A 24,622-nucleotide genomic window follows, 5' to 3' on the forward strand; every position below is an offset into this window, starting at 1 on the left:
CCAAAGGTCCCGACCTTCTGCACGTTCTTCACGAACATACTCTTGAAACTTGATGCACAGCTAGAACAGCACCGTGAATTGAGGCATAGGAGGATGACGTATCTTATATTGCACGCCTTCCAAATGACGATCTACGTGTTTTAAACCATCTTGCCAGCTGGACCGATTTGCCTCATAACACAAAATGTCTGAATGTAATTTACCGGCAAAATCCAGGGCCTCCGAGTAGGCAATCTTATCCGTCCTCAATCTTTCCTCCCAGTCCGGTTGCTCTACGTCATCGGACAGATCATTTTTCCAACCCAAAACCATTGATCGAAGGATTGTCTTGCCAAGTTCTTCCATGTTCTTCAAAATTTGATCGCATTCCGCCTGCTCTTTGTCAATGGTTTCTCTTGTCTCACTCTTCATAGTGATGGTCCAGTACCATTCTTTAAATTGTCGATGTTGTGGGGGTCCAGGATGGCGGACAATGTAGGAATCTGTGTTTGGGTCCAGAGAAGAGCGCTTACGAGAGGAAGAGTCGTAGCAACTACCTCATGAACTTTGAGGCATTCCTGCTTCACCTCGAGCAGCTTGACCAAAATGGTCTCTCGGTGGTGGGCCATTTCCTTTACCTCTTCAATGATTACCTCTCCCCTTTCTTTAATGCTTCGCATCCATTCCTTGACAGCCTTGGCGGTATCTCGTACTCCTTCAAATTCTATAGTAGTCCTTTGCACTAATGTTGTTGAGGGAACATGGGATTCGGGGGCATTATGCAATGGTCTCAGTAGTTGATCAATGTACCCCTCGGCCTGCTCAGCACGAACTCGATACATGTCTTTCTCAGCAGTTATCTCTTCGAGTTGCCTGAGCATGTTTTGCACGGAGTCCTTGAACTCCTCCCTTTCCTGTTCCTTGGTGGCTCGTCTGATCAGGACGGTTGTGATGCTATAATCAGCCAGTGTAATTTGATCTGTTGGCTTACTGACAGGCGAGGTGGCGATATGGAGGGTACGGTTCCTTTGTTCATCCTTGGTTATTCGAGAATAGGCTTTAGGCTGTTTCTTTCCTTTGGACTTTGCTTCCCCTATGCGCAAGAAAATGTCTTCCAAGTCAATAGGTGGCTTGGTGGCTGCCTTTCGCTGAGCTCGAGCAACTAACCAATCTTGAGGTATAGTCTGCCCGGATGCTATGGTTAAATTCCCACTCTGCTCCTTAATGCTTTCCGCTAGATCATTGCATATCTGTAGCTGATCTGTTACAAGGGGAGTGGAGGAGGTGTCAAGTCCTTTGCTTGCAGCTGAATTCTCTCCTACTTCGTTGAACAACTGTCTGGTATCTCCATGTGATGGTTGTTCTTCAGTTCTATCAGGCTCCCAGGTCTCATCTGTCTTTTGCTCTCCTTCAACAGTGGTGTCATCCTTGCCGGTACTGTGCAATTGCAATTCATGGCAGCTCTCCTGGGTGGGTTTTTGCACCGCAAGCCCTTGAGTGGACGGAATTTCTCCTTCCTCCACTTGATTCTCAGGTTCACAGGACTCAATTACCCTCAACTCTGTATTTAGCCCTTCTTGTGCAGGAGGATCATCAGGTCTGAATGCATCAACATCGCTTTGGGAAGCCGGAGCGGGTATATAATCAAGTTCAATTACATCATCAGATGAACTGGGGTCTTTTGATGATGAAGTGACCTCTGGTCTCCTAATAGGGATCTTCTCCCTTCTTGTCCTTTTAGATGTCCGAGTCCCTCTGCTGGCTTTAGCTTTCTTCCTTTTTTCCGGGCTTTTCAACCTCTTCCTTTGGTGCACTCAAGGTTCCCTCATCTTCCGAGGACTGAGAATCAAGGTTACCCATCATATGGTAGGTGAACTGGTCTCGCTCATGAATCTACCGCTCAATCTGCTGGTGCAGCCACTGATCAGTGTACCTTCCTGGGGCTGCCATAACTGCCTCAAAATCAGTGATTGGATCCTGTGACCAATTGATGCCTGGCAAGAGATGTCTTACTGCCTCAAACTCCCGAAATTGTAATCAATTTCCAAAATCTGTTAACTGATCCGGGACCCGATAGTATTCATAAAGTCGCATTTGCTGCAATATTCACATCGTCGGACCTCATAGTCATCAGAACAATTCTTCCAACAATCTTCAATTGACTCCTTTGCTCTGTAGAACCTGTCCTAGGCTCTCTTCGCCAAATTGTCATGATCAAAACATTTCCTTGCGAAATGTTCTTGTAAGCCATAGGAGGCTAACTCAACAAGGGATTCTTCGGCATGAGTTGGATTCTTCAAATGGATATCAAGGTTACCTAAAATCATAGGGAAGGTGAATCCGGACTACTTCTTGTCTCTGAATAAACTGTTCGCCGGACGTGCCTGCCTTGCAACTTCCAAAAGAACTATTTTGTCGATTGGATATCGTGGAAGTCAGAAAGGAGCGCCCTCAAAGCCAACTATTCGGATGTAGGAGAATCTTGGGAACTGAATGAACCGGATGCCATACCTCTGTACCAAAATGGTAGCTTTCTTTGAAAGCCTTATGTGTAGTCCCCCTTGCATCAGTCTGACCAGGCGCATTGTGAAGGCGTCATTGACACGCTCATACTGACCAATTGCATAAGCAGGGTTGTTATTTTCCCTTTGAGCTATGCCCTGATAATGTAATTGTGGATAGCAATCGTACACCTTCACCTAATTGGGCCCGTTCCCAATTTCATCCTTCATGATTAAACTTGGCAGTGGCTGGTTTCTGCAAACATATAGACTAGATAGGATGTCATGGTAGAGTACTTTTACTCTTCAAGTTCGACCAACTGGGTATGGATGTTGTCACTTATGATCTGGGCCCAGTCGAACTTGGATTTCTCGGTGAAGACCTGCTCTGTAAAGTAGAACATCCACTCTTCAAAGAAGTTAGATTGGAAGAGTCCCATAACCCTGCTGAGCAATGTGACCATATGTCCATGCTCATTGTGAAAGTCGCTTCTGGGGGTCTTTTTCCCAATTCTGATGCTTGGAGGTCTTCTCTCCTTATACCACTCCTCATTTATCAATGTCCTGCATTTGGCAGGATTCATATCATATGCCACTTGCGCTTCATCTATAGTTGTTGCTATGGGGTTGTTCAAGAAGGGGATGTCAAATGCGTCGCCAATGGCCTCAGGAGTTAAGTCAGCTAGGACCATATTCTCAAGGAGCACCAATCTGGTGTTTGGTTGGTAATGTCGGGCAGCCTCTACAACCAGCTCATAATTCTGCACTGACGGGGGAAATCCTGTTGCCTGGGCAATACCACTTTCCATCATCCGCCTAGGCTTGCCATAGGCGTTAGGGGAGAATACTCTGTCTCTGAAGTCTTGAATATCAATGTGGCCTAGGTCAGTATCACCTACATTTTCCCGTATGCTCTGGACATTTGATTCCCTCAGTCCTCCCCTCTGATAATTGTATTTCATTTTTCGCCTTTGCGAGGGATGTCTGATTTGGATGCTCGGGACGTTTCGGCTGCACCAGGTGTCTTTCAGGTCTCTACTACAGATTTAGGCATCTATCCTGCACAGTCGGACGTGGATTACGAGACGAGATGAAGGAAACAAAATGGGTTACATAAGAGGGATACGTTAGCACATCAGGATCAATTGAAAATCGAATTTGAAGAAAGCATTATACTTCAACTAAAGAGCTTGATTAATTTGGACATGAACATTATTAAGCTCTTTGATTAAAAATTTACTTATTCGGCTGTGATTCAAGGACTTAGGCAATTTTGACTGCTAAATTTGCACTTAGTCATTTAAGATCAGTTTTCAAAATCCATGAGGTTCAAGTTTCCCTAAGTCCGAAAATGCATTTTTGGTTAACTTATAGGAACAAACTCTGATTTTAACTGCATTGCCTGATGCCTTTTTAATCATTTAATCAATTTTGCATAAACACATCTATCCAATTCTGCATGCATTTTAAATGATTCCAAGGGAGACAAAGCAGACTTACCTGGCAAAATATGGTGTCAACACGCACAAATCCAGCGTGCAGGATTGATCTCCTTTGAAATTTGAAAATGCCCCTCTTATGCCCTATGCTTTTGAAAAGACAAATGCACAGCTTGCAAATTTTTTGGAATGGTAGGGTTTCTGCAATTTCGAATTCTAACGGTTAACTCTCTATCTCTTATTTTACACCTAAGTTTGGAGAAAAATGCAGTTTTGAAAACTTAGATTTAGCGATTTTTACCTTGGTTGGAATTTTCAGTGATTTTACTTCTGCTGCAAGCTCTTACTTTGCGATTTTAATGGCAAACTTCGGGGGTTACAATGTTTTCAAACTATTAACTTTTGCGTTTTCTCTCCTCAATGGCGTCTTGGGCGTTTTGCTCTCCTTCTAAACCTTCAAACTACTTCGCGATTTTACCTATGACGTTGAAAATGGATTTGTGATCTCTTGAAAACCCTCTTATACCGCAATATTGCCAAACTTCGGGATTTTGGGAGCTTTTGCAAACTTTAAAATTTTAACACTTATGCCCTTTATGACGAATTTCGGAGAATGAGGGGGTTTTGAAAACTTTAACCTCGCGATTTCCTTCTTCTTGAAGCTATAAAAATCGTGATTCTCCCTTGTGGCGCGATTTCAGTGAATGAGGGGGTTTTGCAAACTTTTTAGAAAACTTGAACTCTGCGATTTCCTTATGGCGCGATTTCGGCGAAGACGTGATCTTTTTCAAACTCTATAAAATCGCGATTTTAGACCATTGAAAACTCGGCGAAATAAAGCATTTTGCAAGCTTTTTGAAATATTTTGCAATTCTCCCTTGTAATGCAAATCTCGGAGATTTCACCCATTTTGCAAACTTTTTGAAATTCTCCCTTGTTTGAGAAGAGGTATGTCTTGTAAAGGAACAAATACCTCTCTTGGAAGGTATAAGAGAGGATGATGAAAGTACGTGGATAAGGAGGGAGGAAAAAAGATTACGGAAACACCAACATTAAGCATTCAAACTCTATATAGAGAGGAGACGTCACAGCGCGTGGTCTTCGGAAAGCTGAGAACAGCAAAAGGAACTGCAGAGTGGAAGCTGCTACGGGAGGTGCAGGTAGGTAAGGGATGTCACAATGTAGATATAAATGAATATAGTTAATAAATATTTTAATATATATATTAATGAATATTAATAATGAATATTTTAATATATATATTGATGAATATCAACGATGAATATTTTAATATATATATTAATGAATATTAATAATGAATATTTTAATACATATATTAATGAATATTAATAACGAATATTTTAATATATATATTAATGAATATTTTAATATGTATATTAATGAATATTAATAATGAATATTTTAATACATATGTTGATGAATATAAGTAATGAACATTTTATTACATATGTTAATGAATGGTTCTTAGATGTTAATAAATACATCTCAATGCATAGTTAGGAATATACGTTAATAAATAAATATGAATGTTGGATAATATATATTTTCTGAATATATGTTAGGGAATACATGTTAAATTAGGAATATGTAAACGTGGATTATGGAATGGAAAATAGTAATAAATTGTTAAATGTAATATAAATGTGATTACATGATGGAGGCTATAGGGAGGAAACTTCCTTAGTCTAATGGAGGGATTATGGCAATCCCTGGGGCAGTATATATACTAAATATCTATATGCATATATATGGCTTGGTTGACTAAGTTCATCCAAGAAGAGACGGATCTAGCCGATCCCCTCTGAGGACTTGGATGATGAGATGCATCATCCAAGGCAAGGAATTGACATATGGTCTTCCTTGGATGGCTTGGGTGTAAGAGACAGGAATCGAATTAACCTTCAATTTCCTGGATGGCTTGGGTGTAAGAAATTACACCCAAGACAAGAATCGAATTAACCTTTGATTTCCTGGATGGCTTGGATGTAGGAATCGAATTCACCTTCGATTTCCTGGATGGCTTGGAACCAAGATGGGTTCCAAGAAGGCGAGCTTCACGGCCGCCTAAGGACATATCTTCGTATGGCATTCGTATCTTTTTTATTAGATATGAATTGTGATTATGTTAATTAAGTATTTTAAAGTTAAATTGCAAGTTAGATTAGTTATATATATATATATGTTTGTTGTATTCTAACAATTTGTTTTGCAGGAAAGTGATCTCTAAGTAGTAGGGGCATTACACTGGACTTAAACCTTTTGAGCTTAATTTCCCGCATTTCAGTCTCCATGGCCTTGGTTTTGACGGAAGTGATAAGAGAATATCGGCCAATTTTCAATGGGTTTGTTGTAGAAATCCCCATCCCAACCTTATGTCTGATTGACTAATGAGCGTGCACAGCTATGATCTGTCTTCCCAACTCCATAAGAATGATCTTATCAGTTGGGTACCTAGGAAGCATGTACGGCTGCCCACTGTAGCATCCGACTCTCATATAGGTAAAGGTCGGGAATTGAAGAAGCAAGCACCCATACTCATTCACTCTTTCCCATGCCACATCTGACACCCTTCTATTCTTTAGAGTTCTGTCAAACTGGTACATGAAGTAACTGAAAAATGCATCTTGAACTCTTCTGAAATGCAATATGTTGGGTCTCAAACGTAGCTGATCATAGTATTCCCATACCGGTATAAGCGAGCGGTCACCCTTGGTAGAAAGACCAAGGAAATGTCTAAGTGACGCTGCCAAATACACTAAGTATAAACTAATATAGAAAGTAATGGTGGAAGGGATTGCTGCAAGTTTCTCACTCAAGGTATCACTGATGACTTCTCCCCATGAAATATGATGGGACTGCCTTATGAACATGACGAACTGCAACATCCAGGGCTCAAAAACATTAGAATGTTCAAGACCCATCATCCTGCTGAGGAGAGTTATGATGTCTACAATCTCCCATTTGAAGTCACAGCAATACAACTTAACCCACCTTGAGAAGGCAGCTCGTGGCTCATGAATCCACCTGTTAATATGACGTTTGCAGTCCTTTTCACTTTTGACATAGTACTTAGTCGCACTATCTTTGGAGATTTCCATATAAACAGTTGTCGGTGGTATTCCGAAGACTTTTTCAATTGTGTCTGCGTCAAGGCGGATTATTGCTTCACCATCATCACTTTTAATGGTTCTTGTCTCCTTGTCAAAGTGATGGGCGCAAGCGAGAACAAATTCAAGTTCTAGGGCAGCCACTGGAAAAGAAGATGCGTGATGGATATGGCTATCCAACAGCCATTGCATATTGCTATCTTGCGGATCCTCTACCCTCTTGACAAATTCTAAGATGACCACATGCCCTATCTCTATATCTTTTATGCGATCCAAACGAGAAGAGACTTGAGAAGGTGAAACCTCATTTTGGTACTTATCATATTTATACTTCATCTTCTTTGGAATTAGGGATGACGGCAAATCTGACATTGAAGGACAACCTGGTATACTGCAATGAAGACTTAAAAGTGTTAAAGCAACATCATAATCAGTTGCAACCATCATTTTTCCTCCTTCAAATGGGAAGAACTACAACCCTTGTGCTTCAAATGAGAATTAGACTTGCAGGAAATGACGTGAACGGAAAGTAGGGATATAGGCATTATGGATGGATAAAAATGGAAAGATATTGGGAATTATATTTTCATGAAAATGGGAAGAATTTGAACATGCAATCCGGTTTTGAAAACCCGATTTTGAAAGGATGGGTATTTTTCATCTTTGCAACTTGGAATTTCAACAAAAGATGGTTAAATTCTTTTAACCGTAAGCGAAGAACAATGATTTTCATCTAACTTGTAATTGGGATTTAAAATCCCGAATACAAGTAAAGAGGGAAGATGGGGAAGATCAATGCAATTCAAAAATTGCTTTTCAAAGGGGAAAATATCTTTCACAAAACCGATTTTTGAGGCAAGAACAACATATATACAAATCCACAACTAGAAAGGAAAATAAGAAAACAAGAAAACAAGAAAATGAAACAAGAAAAGAAAAGAAATCATACCTTGCTTCAATCTAAAAATGTCTCTTCAAAAGATGATCAATCTTTGAAAGCAGGAAGAATAGCTCTTAAATAGAGATAAACCGCAATCCGAAAACCCTTGCCACGTTTTTACTAAAACGCCATAAGCAGCAAAACGTGGCATCACATGCAAGTTTGAAGAGCCAAAATGCCAAAGAGGAATCACGCCTAAGAGTCCCAAAGCAAAACGCCCAAGGGAGAAATGAAAACATGGCATCAAAACCCTCCAAAACGCAGCCTTTGAAGGATCACGTGGAAAAAACGTGGCATCAAATGAATTTAAAATGGCACAAGAAGTGACCAAATCTCCTTCCAACTTCAACGCCTAGGTATGAAAGGCAAAAACGCCTTAGGAGATTGCAACTTGATGGAGTTTAGATCACCCAAAATGTGGATTCAAAGAACCACTTAGTAGGCGTTTTATCAGAAAATCAGCAAACAAAAACCCCCAAATGGCGTGAAAGATGTTTGCAATTGCATGAAAATAGGGAAGAATCCCAAATGCCTTACATCTCCCAACAAATTCTCCACAAAAATGCTCCAAATTTCCAACAAAAACGTTTTTCTTGGCTGGTCGGGTTCTTAAGAAGAAAGAACAAGTTCGATTTTGCATGAGAATAGTGACAATCGGGTTTTGGGGTTCATATTACATGTTTTAATTGTCACTTTTCCCTTCACAAGGCAAAATCGGGTTTTAGAAATGCAATTACAAGTTTAAAATCCTTCAATTTGCACTTCATGGAGAAAATCGGGTTTTTTGCTAAAATAGCAAGTTTAAAATGTCACTTTATTTCATTTCTAGGCAAAATCGGGTTTTGGAGAAAGATGTGCAAGTTACAAAATACTTGTAAAGGGAAAATAAAATCCCTACAACAAGTTTTAATAACTTGCACATATGTAATAGGGGTTTAAAATCCCTATTAAAAGCAAAAGACATTAAAATAGGAGTTTTAGAAAAAAATTACAAGTTATTTATAAACATGTAATTTAAAATCAACTTGTAACCTATCCAAAAAATCCCTATCATAACTTAAAAAGCCAAAAGGCATCAAGGAGGAAATAAAAAGCAAATTACAAGTTCTTATTTTTCAATAAAGTGCACTAGTAATTAGCCAAAAATTTCCCTACAAAGACCAAAACAAAGGAAATCATCAAAACTTGCACTTCAAGGAAAATTACCCACCTGCAGTCAGCAAGAAAAAACCTGAAATTGAAGGAAAGACATAGCAAACGAACCCAGAATGCGACGAAATTTGAAACGTCGTTCGAGGATGGACTGAGGGTTAAGCCAGTCCAAGGATTAGGCGAAATTCTACCTCGGGAAGCATGCCATAGAGTAAAATTTTCATTTTTTGACAAAATTTTTATGTAATGCTCCTTCATTTTTTAGAACAAAAAAAAGAACAAGAAGACAGTCCAGAGTCATAGTGCTATTCTGAAAAGTGTTCTCATTACTAAACTGTTGTGAGGATTTTTCCAACTTTCCCAATCAGACAACTTCACTTTGAAGATTATCACAACCAAGTTCCTTCTCCTTGAGTTGTTTCCTAATATATTCTTCAAGTTTTTTGGCTTCTTCAATCTGCACTTTTAGATCTTCAATAAGTTTTACAGCAACCTCTAATGCAGTGGTTTATTCGGAAACCTTGTTACTTTCCTCTTTAGGCAGCACTTCCAAACTTTGTTTCTTCTTTCTAAGCTTCATTATTCATTTAGAACATAAATAAGTTCTTGTTCCAAATCAACTTCAACTTCTTCATCATTTTCAGACAATGTTTCTTCTACAGCCATGAAAAGGACTTCATCATTTAGAGAAACCCACACAAATGAAAGAGGGATGTGCACATTGCACACAGAAAAACCGTCTTAAAAAAAAACCGTTTTGAATCACGTCAAACATCAATATCCTTTCATCACGCCGTTATCAAATATGCCAAAAACCATTCATAACTATGTTCGAATCATATGGTTTAGTTTTGTGCCACTTCACCTCCAAAAGCGAACAAAGGCACCCTCATATGAAAACAGAAAACTGAGAACTAAAAAAGTTCCAGAAAAAAAATGGGTAAGAAATGAAAGCGCTGCCAAAAGAAACAAAACGCCTCCGACAAAATGAACAATCCAGCTGCCACATCATAAAAAAAGATCCTCTGAAACTGCTCCTACAAACCATAACCGAAACTGCAATTCAAAGAATATAAAACTGCCTCACAGAATCTAACGCCCCTAACACTCTCCAGCACTCAGAAACAACACTGAGCAGAATAAAGAAATCGCTGACTCTACCTGCAGACATTCTCTGCAATCTTTGCAACAACATCGCATGCATAACATATACAAATGGCACTCGCTGAAGAAGAAAGAAATAGCGATCATACAGATCAGCACTGGCTTGCAGAAAATACACATACCAGCCACATGTCCCAAACTGAACGAAAATATTGTCATCGATGACAAAACTCAACAAATTCAACAGTAGGGAAAAATTTACTTGACACATCAATAAGATTTAAACCGACCAACATAAAGAAACTATGATGTACTTTGAAACCAAGAAAAAGTTTCAGAACACACTCTAGAATGGGTGTGTCATCAAGAGCCATACAAAGGAACCTTGCATTAATAAAACATTCAAAATTTTGAAATTAACTACTGGATAACAATGCAAAATGGCCTAAGGTACTCACAGTTTTTGCAGGGGCGTTTACTCCCATAGCAAATGTCTCTGTTGAAAACAATACCTGTCACACAAAGCCAAGGTAATCTGTTAGAACTGGTAAGATTTTAAATTTTCAGTCTTATAAAAGCTGATACAATAAGCTATTTGACACAGAAGCATTCAAAATATTTTACTCTGATTTGTACTTTAAAAATCATCCTTATGAAGATGCTTAGAATACTAATATACAATTAGCAACTGAGAATAAACTTCCTACACAATTTACCAATTATTGTTTAACAATTTAAGGATTACATGATTGAAAACATAGCTTCACGAAAGATTTATATAATATTGTTAAATAATCCTTTTATATACATCAGCTGGAGAAGCAAAATGGATATAAGATTAAAACCTGCAATACTCATTATCTCAAATATAACATGCAGGTGTCTCAAATATGGCATTTAAATATTCTCAAACAATATTCAAATTTCACAAGCACTCAACGAACAATTTCACATATGTTTTGCTTTTCTTTTACAAGTAACAATAAAAGAGATTAGTGTTGTCATATGTACATAGGAAGTCTCGACCCACAACATCACCATTCACAATAAGAGATACAATCACAAAGCCATGCCAATTCAAACCAAAGCCTATGAAAAGAATAAAATCAAAGAAAGAAGTCACCTTACTCAAGGGAGAATTCCACACTTTCATCAATGTCAAAATAATTAGAAATAATTAGAAATCGTGATTCAGGCAATCAATAAACAATTTTACTGAAATGTAAGTTGCATACACATTCTGACCAACCTCCACCACCCACTAACCAATTACATGGTTAATCAAATATAAGCACTTCTACTACATTATTTTTTATTACAAACAAGTGTTATTATGATGTAAAATTATTATTTTATTCAAACAATCACCCCTTATTACATCATTTTCGCAAAAGCATGTTGCTCATGCCCTGAATATTATACTATTGAACACACTCTCAAATGTTGTAGCATTGAGACTTAATGTGTTTTGTGTGCTGATAAAAAAATGTGATACAAACAAACTTCAACAGACCCTCATTCCTGCAAACTAGAATTATAAGTTATTTCTCAAGCCTATAAGGATACTCATAACCATATCACATCACAAACAACTCCACCTATGGCACAATATTCAGATTCTAAAGAAGAAAATGTTCAGATTACAATAAGTTCTTATAACATTACATCTGACATGACTAACATGATCCTTTCGAAGAAAAGGTACACAATATATAATACCCGAAGGGGTATGACACAACCGTTGCGACTCCAACTACCTACCCGTCGGCCAACTAACTGACCGCCGTAACTCATTATTACCGACGACAACATAAACATAATATAACAACATAACATAATGATTATTCCCGTCAACAGCATTTACAAGTTGCTGCCAGCAAGCAGCCTTCTCCAGTTTTGCGCATATCTTCATTGAAATAATGTTTTCTTTGAGGCATTCGGTCAAATAGTTCATTGCCTTGCCCATGCTTCCACAACTTGCATACATGTCTACAATGGTAGTTGCAATTACAACAGCAGACAAAATTTTCTTTATGGTTCTATGGATGTCCCAACTCTATTTGGCTTTATGCCTACCAATTTGCATTTGCTTGAAAGTTTATGGCCTTTTAGACGAATCCATTTTGTGCATATACAATTGTCTTGGTAGTCTAAGAGACAGTGTCCCTTTTGGGGCATTCTATCAATATTTCACGTATCTCATATGTGTTTCCACATTTTGCATGCATGCTTACCAACAAAATTCTCAAATCCAATATGCTTACCTATGGCACAGTCGTATGGTGGAGGGTGTTGATCGCACGATCGGAGGTGCCAGTGCTGTGTTGACCGTACAGGAAGGTTGTATGGCCGGGATGCCATCGGGGACATTACAGTGCCTACAAAAAAAAAAAAAAAGACGACGGCCAGATTTAAAATGATTTGCTGGAGTCTGGAGCCTAGACACTGAAAATATTGGAGTGTAGAAGAAGGGTTTTGACATCATAAAATATCACAGAAATGATGTGCGCCATGGACTTTCGCTGCCCCAGGACCCCGCGAGGGGCGCTGCCCCTCGACCCCGCTGGGGCGCTGCCCCTCGACCCCGCTGGGGGCGTTGCCCCCAGACCCCCAGTTTATTTTGAGCTACAGAAGACCACGGGAAGTGTTGTGGTTGTCCGTATTGTGAGGAAGAAGCCCACAGCTAAGCATTGGCGGGGAAGCCATAAGTCGTAGAGGGAGACGGATTTGGAGGTTGGGAACAAACAGAGTTCGAGGGAAGGCATTGCAGGTCTGCGCAGTTGTATGACACCAGGGAGTTATTCAGTTCAGTTTTTAGCCTTTGGGGAGTGTGATGGAGGATTTGAGGTGTCTCCTAGCATTTGTGCCAGCGGATTGTGGCCACCTCCAGGCATGACTGGTACGCTTTGAGGAACTCGGAGTATGTCTCGGTTGGACGTGAGGTTGCCTTGGTGGATGCACAGAGGGCTCGGGAGGAGCTGACCACCAAGTTGGAGGCAATAGTCGCGTGAGACTTAGTTCAGCGTACCCAGGAGTTGGATGTCGGGAGAGCAGCACAGATGGCCATCGAGGACAAATTGGCTAGGGAGATAGTATCAATTGAGTAGCAGTTGGTGGAAGCTGAGACTGAAAAACGTGTTTTGCAGACAAGTTTGGGTTAGGCACAGGAGGACTGTGATGGCAAAGGAAGCAATATTGGTGAATTCCGCACTTTAGCATCAGATGGTAGCAGAAAAGGGTTTTCAGGCGAGGACGCAGCAAGTGTATAAGATCCGGGCCCGACTGGCGTCAGGAGTTCCTGCCGTTCATCTCTATTTTGTATTAAGTCGTCGGAGTCGACTTCTTTTCTTGGGGGGGATGATGTTGACGGGAATAATCATTATGTTATGTTGTTATATTATGTTTATGTTGTCGTCGGTAATAATGAGTTACGGCGGTCAGTTAGTTGGCCGACGGGTAGGTAGTTGGAATCGCAACGGTTGTGTCATACCCCTTCGGGTATTATATATTGTGTACCTTTTCTTCGAAAGGATCATGTTAGTCATGTCAGATGTAATGTTATAAGCACTTATTGTACATGGACTGTGGAATTAATACAAAGGCTGGTTATTTAATATATTTCCATTATGTTCTGTGCATTTACTTTCTGCATTTAACCGTTTACCCGAGAGGGCAAACAAATGCTAATGACGTCTGTATGATCATATAGTCTGAAAATTGAAGAGACATACGGCAAAATAAAAAGGGGCAGAGCACAATAATGGAAGACGAATCTGAATCAATAGACAATGGAGATGATATAATGAAGTATCGGCCATGTGAGATGCGGTGGGCATTGATTGAGGGAAAATGGGGAAAAAGCCTACGCAAAGTGGTTGTTTAGTCCTAAATGTATGGTTGGTGAATAATCAGATAACACAATATTTCCCACACATAGCAAGTATTCATGAAACAGAACGATTGTACATAACAACATAAATGACAATGATAATAATTAGACCAAAAAAGTTATATCTTTATTCCAGTGTTCAGAATTGTCCATACATAATCTCCCCTGACGAGGTTCCAACCAAACAATATAAAGACCCGAGGTTCCAACCAAACAATATAAAGACCCGACGGTTGGTCAAGTTCCCACCCGTCACCAACTCCCAACTACCCGACGGGAACCTCTCGACGACAAACATAAACATAAAACACTTATAAATATTATTCTTACTAACATACATTATTTACCCTTAACAGTGGTGAATAAAATGTGGTCCTATAGATAGAAGACATCATGGAAGAACCATGAGAAGAAAGCAGGGGAATTGGAGAATAGAAGCTATGCCATTGATAGGCTGGTTTAGGCCTTGAGGATAGGGAACATTGTGAGTTACAGAGGAACACCGATAGAGGTATCTGTTACAGTAGAGAAAGAGAGAGAACGACCATGAAATGCCATCTATGTCAATAATAGTAATGCAGATTTGATGTGAATACAAACTTTTTTGTTCATTGGTTTCAATCAAAATGTTACTACCAATGAGTCTTTGTTTTATGTTGTGTGTTTTTCAATGTTTAAGTTATACAAAGGAGGGGAGTTGCATTGCATCAAATGGTACTAGAGCTAGAGGTCCTGAGTATATAGGCAGACCACCAAAAGTGAGGTAGCCTATGCAGAGACCTATGGCTGGGAAAGAGACTGTAGTAGTGAGAGTCTGAGAGGAGCTCGAGAGACTAGTGTAGGTGTGGAGGAGTCCTGGAAAGGTGAGAGTTGGAAATACCAGAAGCTATTGATTGAGAAAAGAAAGAAGAAGCGAGGATTTGTGATTGATTGGGTTTTGAGTACCGGACAAGAACTCATTACCTCTTTAAGTTTCTCAAATACTTGTTGAGCTTCCTCAGTCCATCGGAATGCCCCTTTTTTGGTAAGATCTATCAAGGGTGCCCCAAGCTATGAAAAACCTTTGACAAACCTCCAGTAATAACTGCATAAAACAAAGAATCCAAAATGGCTCTTATCTTTTCTTGATGAACCTGTACCCCTGTTGCACTGATCATATGCCCTAAATACAAAATTTCAGTCATTCCAAATTCACATTTAGACGCCTTTGCATACAGTGATTGTGATTCCATAATACCAAGAACTATATCAATATGTTTCAAATGCTCTTCCCAAGTTTTGTTGTAAATTAATATATCATCAAAGAATACTAGCAAAAATTTCCTTAATTGTTTGTTAAAAATATGATTCATACAAGACTGAAATGTTGCTGGAGCATTTGTTAAACCGGACGGCATAACCAAGAATTCATAATGACCATAATGACAACGAAAAGCAGTTTTATGAATGTCTTGTTCTCTTAACTTAATCTGATGATACCCTAATCTCAAATCAATTTTACAAAAGTATACAGCACCATGCAATTCATCTAACAATTCATCAATTCGAGGAATTGGATACCTATTTCTGACTCTGTGTTCTGTGGTGCTCGTTCTGTGTTAGGATCAACATTTTCCTCATCCTCACTGTCAGACATAACCTCAATATAATGAATTTTTCCCTTCCCTAAACATCTGTGTCCAGGCTGCCATGCTTCCCTACAACTGAAACATAGTTTTTTCCTTCTGAGCTCTTTCCTTTCCTCTTTATCTAACCTGTTTTTAGGGAAATTATCTTTGTTGAAGGGTTGTTTGTCTTTTTCCGGTTTAGGAGGTGGTCCTTTGTTAAAAAAATTTCCTTTTGAACATGGTTCTAATTCTCTTGCTCTTTTGACAGCGGTTTGTAAGGTCAGAGGGTTTAAGGACTTAACCCAACCTTTTAGGGAATCAGACAATCCATCTATGAATATTACAATCTTGTGTTTTTCTAAAATTTCAGTAACTAAGACAGCCAATTTTTCAAATTCGGAAATATATTGTTCAACAGTTCCAGTCTGCTTAAGCTGAGTCAAATCCTTAAGATGTAATTCAGGAACTTTAGAATCAAACCTATCAATAAGTTTCTCAATGAACTCAACATAAGTGCCTATCAAATTATGACCCAAGGTTATTTGTCCATGATGCCACCATTCATGTGCTACACCATCATGATGTAACGCAGCATATTTAATTGCCTCCTCTTCCAACATAGGATTTAATTGGAAGTACGTGTCTAATTTTTGCACCCAAGCCCAAGCAGTTGTTTTACCTGTTCCATCAAAATAAGGAATGGACATTTTTCCAATTTTCCTTTGCAATTCACTGTTATTTCCTCGCTGTCCTCTTGGCCTATGTTTCATTCTGACATCTAAATATTCTCTAAATGTCATTGCTGATCTGAATTCTTCACCGGAACCTAACCAATCCTGATGTATTTCTTCCTGTATTTCTCTTATTGTTGGTTCATTTTCAAGTGGCTGGTTTCTAGCAGTAAATGTAGGCATAAATGGTCTAGTTGTTCCTGTTCTTTCTAGCTGATTATTAACTGACAGTTTATCTCTACCCCCATTGTTTCCCCCATTATTTTGATGTTGATTATTCTGTCTTCCATTATTTTGGTGCTGATTTATATTATTAGCCATAAATTGGGTCATCAAGTTGGTCATCGTGTTAACATTATCTTGCATATCTTCCTGACTTCTGCTTAATGCAGCCAATAAGTCCCTATTGTTATCCGGGCCTCCCATGTTGGTTTCAAAAATAAATTCCTCGTCAATTTTTGTGTGGCTATCCTCAATTTCAAACAAAATATATGAACTACTCTGTGCTAAAGGAGAGTTTGGGAATCTGTTTTGACAGGCCCTAGAACTTCGGAAATTATAATTTCCCTGGTGCATACTCAATTGTGCATTAAGTTTTCATGAAATTTCAATACCCTACAGGCTGGCAGGATTCAAAAGCTCTGATACCACTGTAAAATTCCTTAAATTATCTATTGGATATATGTTCAATTCATCGGTAATATATATTCAACATAGCCAGTGAGTTATTGACAGAATAATGAAACAAGTTCAAACAGTGACATTTGTTTCATAAATATGACTTAGTTTCCATTCCATTGGCTGGTATTTCATTCATCGATAAAATAAACATCCATTCTTCAGGAGGAATACTTAATAGTGCACCTGGTAGCCATAGTATAATTGTAGATGCCCTCCTTTTGCTGCTGGTTATCAGATGATAATCTAAATTTCACCCTAAGCATGTCAGGCAGCCTCCTGGGTTATGTATTGTCTCTTCCGGTCCACGAGACTTCTGGTTGTGTGTTGAGCGATACCTTCATGCTTAGAATCTACTTCAAATGCTACACATCAATGCTGCTTCCGTTCTTCCATGTTGTTGATTCCTTGTGACTGCAGGGATCCCGAAATGATACCCGATATCGGGTCTCGCGATGGCACTCCTGAAAGCCAATCAACTCCACCATGGGCCGGAATACGTTAAACCCTTCGCGTTGCTTTTGTCATTCCACCGAGCCTTGTGTACGCAGACGAAAATACTCCAGATGACGCGCATCTGCCTCACGTGAGCGAACAAGTGTTCGTGTAGACTGCACCTGATATCGGGTTCTTCTGACGCGAGAGGAAGAATAAATTGTTGTGCCTTCGGGTAATCTCCGTGATGAATTAATGGCGTGCCTTCCTGACAATCTCCAGATAGATTGGTTGGTGCGTATGAATGCTCTTAGCCACGATGTTGGACAATACCCCTGCTGTACATCACCTCGCGGTCACTGCTTCCAATAGGCCAGTTAAGCTAGCGAAAGGAATTCTTTTTTTTAATGCTTGATATCCCACCAAATATCAATCTTTACTCAGACTTGGCTTGTATAAAAATTCCATATTCTTCCTCTCGGGTCCCCATCCTTTATTAACATCAATTGGTTTGAGAATTCCCATAATAGTTAAGAATTCCCGTAATTGTTAGTAATAGTTAAGACTAATATTTGAGAAATATTAATTATTTATATAAGTGAATGGGGACTTTATATAAAGTAATTAATATTTTTAAAGATTCGACAATTACTTATTAGGGGACATGACAACATCATTGCCTGTGATTTAGCTGCTGGTATGATTTATAACAGCAGCCTTCAGATGGAAAGTCTGACAGCTCTTGAGAGGAGTTCTCAACATGTCACACACCTTGGGACATGATGCAGAAGCAGGGTTAGACCCACAAAGGCCAACTCAACATAAGGGCTTCTCCAACACAATCCTTAATGTAACTCACTTGGACATGTTCCTTAGTTTTCCACCATGGCTCATTACACAAGGCTTAGGTTTCTTACTCATGAAGTTTAGACAGAGGAGAGGCTTATCATGAGCTTATGCTATGTCTTATACAGCCATGTGATATTTTCATTTGGTGGTCTACAATATCAGTTTCTGCACTATTGGGATTGCCAATTAGGAGTCTTCTAACCCTTGGCATTGGGGTAACACCAAAAGCTGATAGTTCCTGACCTTAATGTTGGTGTAGAGTCATTCACAATGCTCACCTAAATGCCTTAGGGAGACCTCAACACACTCTCAATGCAAAATTCCACAAGGTGACTGTTCATTGGGTACCAAAAGTGGCCAACGCTGTCCTAAAAGGACAGTCACAAACAAAGACAACAAAACTAATTTTTAAGCTTTAAACTCCAGAGGGGATGTGTCCCTAGGACCCTTGCAGACTACATGTAGGCCCTTCCACAGTGAGTGGTTTCTTCTACAACCCTGTTTGCAGCATGTATATGACTGTTCATTCTGAGTGTGACAGAGAAGGTGTCTAGGACAGTCACCCCAAAGTGAAATTAGTTCTTCTTGCTATGCCTCACTGTAATGTCCGTACTAGTTAGAGATCACTATCCTGCAAAACGGACTGTTAGAATGCAACAAATATATATATATATATAACTAATCTAATTTGCAGTTAAACTTCAATTACTTAATTAAAACTAACCTCAATTCTTGTTTAATAAAAGGATACGAGTGCAGTACTGGTACCTGTCCTTAGGCAGTTGTAATGCTTGCCTTCTTGGAACCCATCTTGGTTCCAAGCCATACCAAGAAATCGATGGATAATTCGATTCCTGTCATCTTACATCCAAGCCTACCAAGGAAGACCATCATATATGATCAATTCCTTGCCTTGGATGATGCATCTCATCATTCAAGTCTACCAAAGAGGACCGGTCAGATCCGTCTCTTCTTGGGTGAGCCTTTGACACCCAAGCCATAACATATATGCATATAAATACTCAGTATATACTGCCTACCAGGGATTATCATAATCCCTGAATTAGGCTAAGGGAATTTTCTCCCTATAGCCTCCATCACATAGCCAAATTATTGTTATTCATATAACATTTTATATTTCATTATCCTCTATATTTTATGCCTGCATCTACATATTCCTTAATTACTATTATTGTTCCTAAATACATACAAATATGCTGCATACATACATATCTTTATTGCTACATACCCATGAGACAATATTATTATACTACTATAACTCTGCCAAAGAGATTGGTATACTATCACATACGACAGAATCCTCATTAATATATATGTGTGTGTGGGGCACACATGTCCACACACATATATATCCCTCCGGCGTGTAAGTCAATTGCTTACCTGTTTATTATCTTATGAACTCTTTCTAATTCACAATCTAATATTGTTATCTGTCTGATTAAGACATTATGTATATATATACGTATATAACCTTATTGATATTACACCATATATATATATATATTGATATTACACCATATATATATACATATAAAATTATATAATCCATTATTGATATCTTTGATAATTTCCTATAATATACATTACTGATATTACCACTGCTTAAGACATCAGTTGTTAATATATTCAATGGCGAGTAAGAGGGCAGACAGATTCTGACGCGTAACAGATCTGGTTTGCCACTGTTATGAAATTAATTATTACTAGTATACATATTACAATCTATGTTAATATTATTATTAAATTCTGCATGTAAACATTATCGGGTTTCATGGGCCTCATATATTAAGCATACTTACTAAACACATCCCCAATGCATACCACACAAAACAGGGATGTTACTGCCTGTAAATTAATAACAGTTCTGATCTGATCGATTGTCATGTCCCCTCCTTGATCGTTATATATTTATATATATATATATATCCTAAATGAAACGATTATTATTAATTAATATAATAATTACCAAAGAATGACTATTTGAAATTTATTTATATATTTATTAATAATTAAAATAAAATAAATTAATATTATATTATAAGATATAATTTACACAATCAATAATAAATAATAATAATATAAATAAATAGGTAATACTAAGATATAATATTCGCAGCTATATAACTTCAACACCTCACAATCAAGAATAAAGATATAAGGGTATGCAATCAACTAAGTTAATAAATAACTCTTACATTAATTTATAATATCTATCATACAAGAGAGATTATAATAGAAATAAAAGACATATCAATTAATAGACAGTATCGATGTATTAACAACAAACATCAAGCATATTATCACAATCAACAATTAACATTCTCTAAATCATAAGTATCGATTAACATTAAGGTATCAATGCATTAAGGGAAGACTAGAATCAGCCAATGTGGTAGCAAATATCAATAAACAACAAGATACGATAATAAATAAGTACCGAAAATTAGTAACCGTGTATTTCTCTATCACAAACATCGCAGCCCTATGAAAATCATTTTAAACAATCAAGAGTTAATAAAGATAAAAGTTATTCATCAAACAAATGAGTTTAATTAAAAATTAAATTAAATTAAGAGTTTTTGGGGAAGCAACTGAAAGGTTGTGAATTAAAAATAATTTATCAAAGGTAGCAACTGTTTGAAAAAGGTATGACCATTTGCCCATTGAGGAGGGGATATATTTAATAAGATGTAATGACCACCCCTATTTTCCAATGAAAGAGACTTGCAAACTACTATGTGATATCAATTAAATTGCTTAATAATCAACATGGCATTTTATCAAACACTTGACAAACATACAACAATATATGCAAAACCCGAAACTTCTTATTTGTTGTTAAATACTGATTTGCAATATAAATGTGCACATTCAACTGCCTTATGGGCTGCGACAATTATTCAGGTTTATATTCAACAATTACAATGCTTAGTTATGAAAATATGATAGAAAAAACCTGGAATTGAATGTTGTAGTGGTCTGCAGATGTAATGGTAGCCTTCCAAACTTCTAATCAGCAAGAAAAACAAGTAAACTTCATACCAACATTGTTCATGCACTATAACAGCACTATTCATGGCACTGTAGCATTTTCACTATTCACGCTCACTGTAGCAAAATACTATTCACGTGGCACTGTAGCAAAGACACTATTCACGTGGTACTGTAGCAAAAACACTATTCACGCGGTACTGTAGAAAAAACACTATTCACACGGTACTGTAGCAAAATCACTATCATCAAATCTGCACTTTCTAACCCCTGTAAAAACTTCATGCGAGAGCACTAGATGAAGCCCAATGTGTTTCCTGAATGAAAACACCATTAATCCTCTTGACTGTGTCTTTCAACAGTGAAGAGAATGCTAGCAAAGAGGGATTCCGTCCTCCAAGCCCAATAATCAGATCTCTACAAAATCCAACAGCATAACATTAATCTCATCCAAGTATACCCCAAAAAAGAGCTCTCAACATCAATTTATATTTTCTTCCTGGATGGAACACTTCATTTCCTAAATGTGGGATAATACATTTTAGAATAAAATATTATTTCCCACAATGTACACATTAAAGGGAACTTTTAATATTTTAAACATTAATTTATATTCCCAACCTTATAATATAACAATAAAGTTAAATATTTAATTTAACTTTACACTTTATCGTTAAATATTAAAACATTGTTGATAATCCCTTTAAAACATTGTCGCCTTCAAATATTTTTTACTAATAATTATGCCAACCAGGGAAACACTAAAAATTTCAAGTCACTGCTTGGAGACTAACTTACTATAAATAGTAAGTGTCTAGAAACCCTGTCAGAGCAGCACCAGCACCGATTGGCTTGAAACTGAAAACACCTAGGCCAAAACACCTCAGGATCCCACCAATGTCCTTGTTAGCCTTCGGGACCGTGTCAAAATAGGCTAACGACACCCCATATAATGTTGCGCTAAAAAGGGGACATTACATAAGAACACATGGAACAAGAAATGGGGGAAAAAAAAGTATGATTTCTATACAAGGAAGGAACTCATTTAGTAAAAAGAGGTAAGGAAGAAGGGAAGGTGCTCGGGGAAAAGAGGTAAGTAATAAATAAATATTTTAATATATATATATATATATATATATAATTAAATGCATATGTTAATAAATCAAAATTTTATTTTATATATATATATATATATTTAAATGCATATGTTAATAAATGAATATTTTATTATATATATATATCTATATTAATAAATATAATTAAATGCATATGTTAATAAATGAATATTTTAATATATATATATATATAATTAAATGCATATTTTAATATATAGGTTAATAAAGGAATATTTTAATATATATATGTTAATAAATATAATTAAGACATATTTAATATATACGTAATGGATATTTTTTATATCAATGTTAATGAAGGGTTTTTAGGTGTTAAGGAATATGTAAACGTATGTTAATGAATATGGGGAAATATATTAATGAATAGTTAGGAATACACATTAATAAATAAATGTGAGTATATGATAATGAATGTTTTATGAATATATGTTAGGGAATACATGTAAATAAGGAATATGTAAATGTGGATTATGGAATGGAAAATAGTAATAAAATGCAAAAATGTATTATAAATGTGATTATATGATGGAGGCTATAGGGAGGAAACTCCTTTAGCCTAATGGAGGGATTATGATAATCCCTAGGGCAGTATATATACTAAACACTGATATGCATATGTTTGGCTTGGTTGATTAAACTCAACCAAGAAGAGATGGATCTGGCCGGTCCCCTTTGAGGACTTGGATGATGGAGGCATCACCCAAGGCAAGGAATCGACGAGGGTCTTCCTTGGATGGCTTGGGTATAAGAGGTTACACCCAAGATAGGATTCGAACTCATCTTCGATTTCCTGGAGGGCTTGGAACCAAGGGGTTCCAAGAGGACGAGCTTCACGGCCGCCTAAGGACAATTTGGAACCAAGGGGTTCCAAGAGGGCGAGCTTCACGGCCACCTAAGGACATCTTGGAATCAAGGGGTTCCAAGAGGGCAAACTTCACGGCCGCCTAAGGACATACTTTCGTATGGCATTCGTATCCTTTTTTAGATGAAAATGATGATTATGTTAATTAAGTATTAAAGATAGATTGCAAATTTAAAATGGTTTATATATATATTCATATGTTGTATTCTAACAATTTGTTTTGCAGGACAGTAATCTTTAACTAGTAGGGACATTACAAACTGTTTTGCAAGCCAAAGATCCCAAACTACTAGGGACATTACATCGATGCTGCCAGAAAATTTATATTTATTTTCATTTTTCCTCCTCCGCTATATCCCTGATCTTCCTCTCAGTGTTCTCCTTTAATACTTTATTGAACGGTATCCTTCTTCAGTCACACCCTTCCATGTAAATCTCTTCTATTCATTAAGCATCCTTATTCCTTAATCAAACAGCTTCTTAAAACCAAGTGTAGTTTATAAACTAAGCACACTTATTTATTACTTCTTAGTTATGAAGCACATTTCCAAATAATATACCAATGGTGTCTCTTCACGATTACGAATTTATATGAAGTCTTAACTAATAATTCTACTACATTTGTTATTTCATCCTTAGTCGATATTCCTTGATGGATATTTATTTAGTTCTACTCGATTAGTGTTATATATAATGTCGCTATTCTTTATCATTAATCAATGATGACTTATTGATCGTTCTATTCCTTTCCCGACGATGTGATGACTAGATTATAGACTTTTCAATAACTTGGATATTGTTGTGCATTGCACACGCTCCCTGTCGCCGAAAGGGTCCCCCTTCCCTTTTTTGAGCCTTTCGTCTTCGCCCTGTTGAGTTTAGTGCAAAGCCTCTCGCGTCCTTTCGAGCGAGCTCGTGTTCAATCCGTAAGACAGCATTGTTAGCAAAAGAAGCCAGTGATTCCATTGGGCTAGTCTAGCCCTCGAGCACAAATTCCAAAGGATTGTTCAAACTTGTGAAGTCACCTTTAACAGGCGTCTGATGATGAAGCATCCGAGGTCTGCCGAGTAAGGGCCAGCGCATCTGAAGGTCATATGAGGACCCAAAGTTGTCGTTTTTCGCGTAACAGCGATGAGATAGATTGCATGAGGTTTTGTTTTTACGGAGTTTACGAGATTTGAGT

The 24,622-nt window shown here is 37.7% G+C and overlaps 1 protein-coding gene across 2 annotated transcripts in view; it reads right to left on the reverse strand.

The window, feature by feature from the left end:
* The window catches only part of LOC131061434 (DExH-box ATP-dependent RNA helicase DExH11), a 334,783-nt gene that overhangs the window by 109,052 nt on the left and 201,109 nt on the right, over positions 1–24,622 (reverse strand). For both annotated transcript variants that reach the window (XM_057995124.2, XM_057995123.2), the window contains exon 15: positions 10,702–10,755. In XM_057995124.2, the coding sequence (XP_057851107.1) occupies positions 10,702–10,755 (54 nt within the window). The remainder of the gene's footprint in view (positions 1–10,701; positions 10,756–24,622) is intronic.

This window comes from Cryptomeria japonica, chromosome 8 (assembly GCF_030272615.1).
Source record: "Cryptomeria japonica chromosome 8, Sugi_1.0, whole genome shotgun sequence".
Classification (NCBI taxonomy): domain Eukaryota; kingdom Viridiplantae; phylum Streptophyta; class Pinopsida; order Cupressales; family Cupressaceae; genus Cryptomeria; species Cryptomeria japonica.